At 51.0% G+C, this 7,570-nt stretch overlaps 1 protein-coding gene across 1 annotated transcript; it reads left to right on the top strand.

The window, feature by feature from the left end:
• Positions 1-660: 660 nt before the first annotated feature.
• On the top strand, positions 661-1,593 carry LOC309891594 (olfactory receptor 14C36-like; the record flags this gene model as incomplete). Its single annotated transcript, XM_082785945.1, has 1 exon — positions 661-1,593. One exon carries the CDS (start codon positions 661-663, stop codon positions 1,591-1,593), a length of 933 nt encoding a protein of 310 aa, XP_082642071.1.
• Between the last annotated feature and the right edge of the window lie 5,977 nt (positions 1,594-7,570).

Here is a 7,570-nt window from a genome sequence, read left to right as displayed (position 1 = left end):
GCAGCACAGCTGTTGTTCCTGGTGCCATCTCCAGATTTGCGGGCAAATCCCTCAACCTATGGGAGCTTTCAGGAGGACTCTCAGTGTTTGGATAAGAGGAGAACAACAAGCTCTGGAACAGGGATTATCTGCCATAAATTACTGAAGGACAGGACATGATGTTTCTTTCTCACAGGGCTGGCTGCAGCCCGGGTGCAGTCAGGGGTGTCCAGGGCTGTGGTGCGGAGCAGGGTCCCTGCTGTGTCCCAGGGGCTGTGTGTTGGGGCAGGGCCTCTGCTGCCTGCCAGGCTCAGCACTCAGCCTGCCTGGGGAGCTGCCCAGGGTGCTGCAGGGAGGAGCTGTGGGTGGAAGGAGCACCCCCTCCCCTGGCAGGGCAAGGCAGGGTCCTGCTGTTGCCCAGAGGCTGCTTCCTGGGGTAGGCAGCTCTCAGCTCTACAGCACCCCCAGGGCATCTCTGGATGCGGTCTCTACACCCTTAGGAAATAAAACTGAGTGCTAGAGGCAAGAGAACATCTTCCTCAAAGGGAAGTAGTAGTCTGTCTTGCTGAGGAGCTTTTGATGAAACATAATCTATAGCTATAGGTATTGCAGAGAGAAATTTCTCTAACTTTTTCTGTGTCTTTTCCACCATTGACAGCCATCCATGCTCTGAGGCAGCAAATGTCCAACAGCAGCTTCCCCACTGAGTTCCTCCTCTTGGCATTTGCAGACACGCGTGAGCTGCAGCTCCTGCACTTCGGGCTCTTCCTGGGCATCTACCTGGCTGCCCTCCTGGGCAACGGCCGCATCCTCACTGCCGTAGCCTGCGACCACCGCCTCCACACCCCCATGTACTTCTTTCTCCTCAATCTTGCCCTCCTCGACCTGGGCACTATTACCACCACTGTTCCCAAAGCCATGGCCAACTCCCTCTGGGATACCACAGCCATTTCCTACACAGGCTGTGCTGCTCAGGTTTTTTTCTTTTTCTTTTTTCTTTCAGCAGAGTTTTATCTTCTCACCATCATGGCCTATGACCGCTACATCGCCATCTGCAAACCTCTGCACTACGGGACAGTAATGGCCAGCAGAACTTGTGCCAACATTGCAGCAGCTGCCTGGGGCATTACTTTTCTCTATGCTGTGCTGCACACTGCCAATACCTTTTCCTTCCCCCTCTGCCAAGGCAATGCCCTGGACCAGTTCTTCTGTGAAATACCCCAGATCCTCAGGCTTTCCTGCTCAGTTGCCTACCTCAGAGAATTTGGGCCTATTGTGGTTAGTGCTGTTTTAGCATCTGGCTGTTTTGTTTTCCTTGTGCTGTCCTATGTGCAGATATTCAGGGTCGTGCTGAGGATCCCCACCCATCAAGGACAGCACAAAGCCTTTTCCACATGCCTACCTCACCTGGCCGTAGTCTCCCTGTTCATCAGCAGTGGCACATTTGCCTACCTGAAACCTCCCTCTATGTCCTCCTCATCCCTGAATCTTTTGCTGGCAGTTCTGTACTCAGTGGTGCCTCCAGCAGTGAACCCCCTCATCTACAGCATGAGGAACCAGGAGCTGAAGGATGCAGTGTGGAAAGTGATGTCTGGAGTTTTTCAGAAGCAATAAATGGCCTGTTTACTTCTGCATATCACTCATAATGTACCTCATTATATTCCCAAATATTTGTTTTCTGTATGTGTGCTTTGCTGTTTGTTGTTGTTGTTGTTGTTTTTTGCCTTGATTATGATTGTGTCTACAAAGGCACAAAGACATAACATTTTTCCTCCCCTTCATTTCAGTATCTACCTGCTTTGGGTGACTCCAAGACTTGGTGGAAACAATGAGCCAGGCTCTCTGTATATTTAAATAAAGGAAGGACTCTGCAGTGACTTTCTTGCCTGAGATCCTTCCTCAGACACCTGCGATGGAACTGCAGGGGCACTTGGCTGTGTGCAGAGGTGGAGGAGAGAAGAGTCCTGGCACAGCAGCATTACCAGGGAGCCTGAGGGCTTGGTTTGTCCTGAGCTGCTTTCTTTCACCTCCCACACCCTCCTTCAGAGCCCTTCTGTTGCTGTGAGTTCTGATTGCTCTTGTTGCTTGCTCACTGAGCAACTGTGGGGAAGTCTTTTGTCCACAGGCCAGGGTCTCTAACACAGCTGGCTCCGTACCAGCACCTCTAGCATAAAAGGGGATCTGGCACTGAGGGCAGTGCCTGAAGGCTCAGCTCTTCTCCCACATCTCATCTCATGGATATTGCAAAGGAACCGACTCAAAGGAGGCTCCTTGCTTTACTTGTTTCTCTGTGGGCTCAGGGTGACGAGATCAGCTGATCATCAAGGATCAGCTTTTAGGCAGGGAGGGCTGATTTTGGAATTGCCTGCTGGTGTCTGGCACCCATAGAGATGGTGACTTCTCTTGCCTGTATCCACAGCATGCAATAGGTGTGAAAGTGGGCAGGTGTCAGGGAAGTACAAGTCACCAGGAGAGCCCAGGGGATTGGCAGGGACAGTGTGTGCCAGGGAGTCAGCAGGACATGGAGCCCACAGAGCATGAGCATGTCCAAGGTGGAGCCACCCAGAGGTAAGATGCTAAACCTGGGATGGAACAGGCAAAGGAGAGCTCTGCAACTGCAGGGAACACAGCAAGCACAGAGAAAGCAGTCTGCTGAATTAGTTGTTAAACCTCTGGTGAAATCTCAAAGACTAGATTGAATGAATCACCCCAAAATGTCTCTGCCATTGGAAATGAGTTGGACTCAATGAGCTTTGTGTGTCTCTTCTACAAGGGGAAGGCGAGGAGGTGAGGTAATTTGCAGATGTCAGCAGCAGGGACACTGCCACTGCCCTCCCCTTTTCCACTTGCTGCTTTGGGGCCGTTCCAGCCTGGGCTGCTCTGCTGGGCTGGGGAGAGGACGGGGAGGTGTGGAGAGCTGGGGAGGGTCTGGGCTGTGCTGGTCTCCTGGCAAAGACAAGGAGGAGCAGCAGAGCAGGGGCTGGGCTGGGCCCTTGTCCTCTGGACACCCTGGCAGATGCTGCCCCAGGGCAATGGTCCCAGAGCAGCCCCTCACAACCACCTTTCCCAGCACGGGGCTCTTGACCCAGCTCACACAGGTGGTTTGTTTCTACATGGAAGGACACCAAATGACTACATCAGGAATCCACGTTTGCCTTGTCCATATGAGACAGCCCATAGTATTGGTGCAGTGAGATGAACCTGAGCGAACACAAGTGCCAGAAACTGCTATCATGTGCAGTGGGACAGACAGAGTCTCAAGGTCCCTTCTCTTTAGAGGTATGGTCTCCTGAGAAACCAGCTAAATAAAGCAAAATTAGACATCATGACTTTCACATCAACTCCTTCTCTGTAGAGTTCTCACCATTTTCCTAAAATTCATTTCTTGATTCACTTTTCCACACAGAGATGGGCATTTCCTTCAGGATGCACTGGTGTTGCTAAATGCTACATGGGGAAACATGAGAGACTGTGCAGGGCATCCCCTGCACCCACTGCTCCTGGGGGGGGAGGACGTAGGCTGGGAAGAGACCTCCTGAGCACAACTACTCCTTGTAGCCCTGTGGATGCTGGCTGTGAGGTCACTTCTGTCCCAGCCCCTGGCTGGCCAACAGCAGGGAGGCAGAGCCTCCGGGGTCATAAAGACCATTAGAAAGCTGCCCCCGGCAGGATGACACATATGGGAGGCCAGGGGAAAGCCAGGAAAATAAAGTGGCAGGTTTGGTGGAGAGAAGACCGAAGTGGCTAAGAGAAAGGAAAGATTTGGAAGAGAGAAAAGGGTTTCAGGTTAGGGTGCTGATGCTGGAAAATATTCAAGTTAGCAATATTTCTAACTTGCAACCTTAGGACATACATGTAGTCCTACCCGAAATGCCATCCCTCACCCTGAACAAATCCACTGCTCTAATCCCCAGCATCAAATCCTACCTTGAACTCAAACTCCAAACATGTCTCCTGTTACCATTAGTCTTAACCTATTGATCACCCTAATCTCAGGCCTTTAACTTCTACTATTAAATTCACAGTTTTAATAGCAGCCCTCATCCCCAAACAAAGCAGATAATAAAACCGTAACCAAAAATCTAGCCCATACCTTAAACAGTGACTGGCTACCCAAAGCAGAACACCAAAGCCTCCCTCTAAGACTCTGACAAATCCCTAAACCTGGAAAGCAAGATCTAATCCCTAGACCCTAACCTGAAGACCTAACTCCCAAATCCCTGCACTCTGATCATGTAATCAAATCAGGTTGGCCCCAAGAGCCTGATATAGATCTGGCCTGGTCATAGGGCTCAAGGAGATGGGTGGGGATGTTCTTCTGAGGTAGGTCACCTGTGCCTCAGGATCTCAAGAGGAGGCCCATGGCTGTGCAGGTGGGTGTTGGAGTATTGTGCCTAAGGGCCTGATAGGCCGCCTTCAGGCACATGGCTGGTGTATCATAGAATGATAGAATATCCCGAGTTGGAAGGGACCCATAAGGATCATCGAGCTCAACTACTGGCACCACGCAAGTCTACCCAAAAATTCAGACCATATGACTGAGAGCACTGTCCAAACCCTTCTTAAACTTCAGCAGGCCTGGTGCCGTGACTATGTCCGTGGGGAGCCTGTTCCAGTGGGCGACCACTGAAAATAATAAAATAATAAACAAAGAAAATAATTCGGCGCCTGCCCTTCCACTCTCCCTCATGAGGAAGCTGTAGACCACGATGAGGTCTCCCCTCAGCCTCCTCTTTTCCAGGCTGAACAGGCCAAGTGCCCTCAGCCGCTCCTCATACGTCTACCCCTTAGGCCCTTCATCATCTTTGTAGTCCTTCTCTGGACGCTCTCCAATAGTTCCACAAAGAAACCCATGTGAGCCTCACCCATAAGCTAAATCTCCCCTCTTTTACTTTAAAACCATTCTCCCTTCTCCTGTCATTAAGTGATTGAGAAAAAAAAAAAAAAAAAAAAGCCCTCCATCTTTTTAATAAGCCCTCTTTAAGTACTGAAAATTTGCAATGAGGTCACCCCGGAGCCTTCTCATCTCCAGGCTGTACATCCCCAGCTGTCCCCCGGGGGTCAGTATACTGGGTCCAGTCTTGTTCAACTTATTCATCCTAGACAATGCAACAGAGTGCAACCTTAGCAAATGTGCTGAAGATACAAAACTGGGAGGAGGGGCTGATACTCCAGAAGTCTGTGCCGCCATTTGGAGGGACCTCGGTAGACTGTAGAGCAAGACAGTGAGGAACCTCATTAAGTTCAAGAAAGGCAAGTGCAGGGTCCTTCTCCTAGGAGGAATAACCCCATGCACCAGTAGAGGTTGGGCGGTGACCTGTTATAAAGCAGCTCTGCAGAGAAGGACAAGGCAGTCCTGGTAGACAGCATGTTAGCCATGAGTCAGCAATGTTCCCTTGCACCAGCAATGTTCCCTTGGCCAAGAAGGCCAACGGTATCCTGGGGTGCATTTCAAAGAGTGTTGCCAGCAGGTCTAGAGAGGTGATCCTCCCCCTCTACTCAGCCCTGGTGAGGCCTCAACTGGAGCATTGTGTCCAGTTCTGGGCCTCCCAGTACATGGAACATGGAACTGTCCCAGTACAGGGACATGGAACTACTGAAGAGAGTCCAGAGGAGGGCTACAAAGACGATGAGGAGACTGCAGTATCTCTTATACGAGGATAGGCTGAGACAGCGGGGCTTGTTTAGCTTGGAGAAGAGAAGTCAGAGAGGGGATGTCCCTTAGAGGGGGATGAGAGAGAGATGTTCTAGGGGAGTTTTATATATTTTTTTAGCTAAAGATCCCATGTTAGGGAAATGGCAAAAAGGAAGGCAATATTTTTAGGAGGCATACCGTGACAAAATGCTAATACTTACATTACCAGTCTCTCATGGAATCTATCTTATACAACGTCTGGCACCTCAGAGGTGCTGTACTTGAGAAGAAGTTAAGAGAAATCCCAACTTTTTGTATTGAAAGTTCTGGGCCCCAGTTGAGCCTTAAGACAACAAACTCAGGATGAGATGTCTCAACTGAGTCCTTGTGATCTCTTGCCTCAGCTTGGGAAAATGGGATTCCTGCCAGTCACAGTCTGGGTGTTCTGCCTAAAAGTGGAAGAGGACAAGGTGATTCTTTGATGCAACTCCTCCTGATAGGAGAAATGACACTGCTGAAAGTAAGTGTCACTCCTCGTCTGACGGAGGGATCATAGGGGATTGCGTCAGCCTGTTTCAAAGCTGGTTCCCTGAAGGCCCAGTGACGGACATCTCAAGGGACACAAGAGAGGGCAGGGAAAGTGAGGCCTTGGGATGGAGCTCTGCAGCTGAGCTGGGCTGGGCTCCTGGGCCCAAGGGCAGCTCCTGGCAAGCGGGCAGTGCTGCAGAGAGACAGCTCTGCCCAGGAGCAGATCCTCTGCTCAGAACAGCAGCAGGGCTGGGGGCACTGCCTGCAGGGGACAAGGGCAACTGAGAGAAGGGAAGGAGATGTTAAAGGCAGTGTGGAGGGGGGATGCTGAGAGCTCAGTGCAGGAGAAATCTTCACAGCCCTGAACAGGGTAAGTCTCTGTCTGCAGGGCAAGGCAGATGCAAGTATCCTAGGGGTCTCTTCTACAGTTGTCAGTTCCATGGCTGGTAGTCCCGAGGGATGTGTGGCTCTAAACTACAGTAATATAGGTTTCCTGGTTTATATACTGGCTTCTCCAGTGCAGAGGATGGGGCTGTTTCCTGGATCAATGATTTCCTGCCTAAGCTGTCAGAGGGACAGGACATGAGGTTTCCTTCTCACAGGGCTGGTGGCAGGCTGTGAAGCCAGGTTGCAGGCAGGGTGCCCAGGGCTGTGGTGCCGAGCAGGGTCCATGCTGTGCCCCAGGGGCTGTGTGCTGGGGCAGGGCCTCTGCTGCCTGCCAGGCTCAGCACTCAGCCTGCAGAGGAGCTGCCCAGGGAGCTGTGGGCTGAAGCTGTGGCTGGTAGGAGCAGGGCAGGGTCCTGCTGGTGTCCAGAGGCTGCTGCCTTGTTCAGACTGCTCACAGATCCACAGCACCCCAGGGGCAACCTTAGGTGAGAACAAAAGGAAAGACCAGCACATGCACTAATGGAAGGGAAGGAAATCTCTGGTGTTTCTCATTTCTTTTACCTGCCCTGAAGGAGAGTCTTGGGGCATGATAATGGAGTTGTCAGGCTGTGTCCTTCACTGAGGCTTTCAGAGCATGACACTGAAAGAGAACTGTAGGTTGATGAAGAGCCTCAGAATTTCTTTTCAAACCCCTCTCCTTACAGAGAACACCAACACCACCTTTAGTGTTCCTCATGGGATTGCTGGATGTCCTGCTTGGAACGTGAAAATAGAGGTGCCTCTGGCTATTGGGCACCATAGATTCATCCCCAGCGCCCTTCACCGGATATTGTAGGGCAGTACTGACTTCTGCTAAGCCCTCAGAGGATCTTCCTGGTCATTGAGGCACCTCAGAGAGAATAAAACAGAGCTCATAAGGAAGACACAGTATATCTTGTTGAGGAGGAATCTCTGAAACACAGTAGCAGTTTTACTCAGACAAGTCTCACTAATTTGACTATTTTTCCTCCAGGGAAAGGCATCCATACCCAGAGGCAGCAA

Source organism: Aythya marila (genome assembly GCF_965140915.1).
Source record: "Aythya marila genome assembly, contig: HAP1_HAP1_SCAFFOLD_158, whole genome shotgun sequence".
Classification (NCBI taxonomy): Eukaryota; Metazoa; Chordata; class Aves; order Anseriformes; family Anatidae; genus Aythya; species Aythya marila.
Note: the sequence above shows the minus strand (reverse complement) of the source record. Positions and strands in the feature narration are given on the sequence as shown.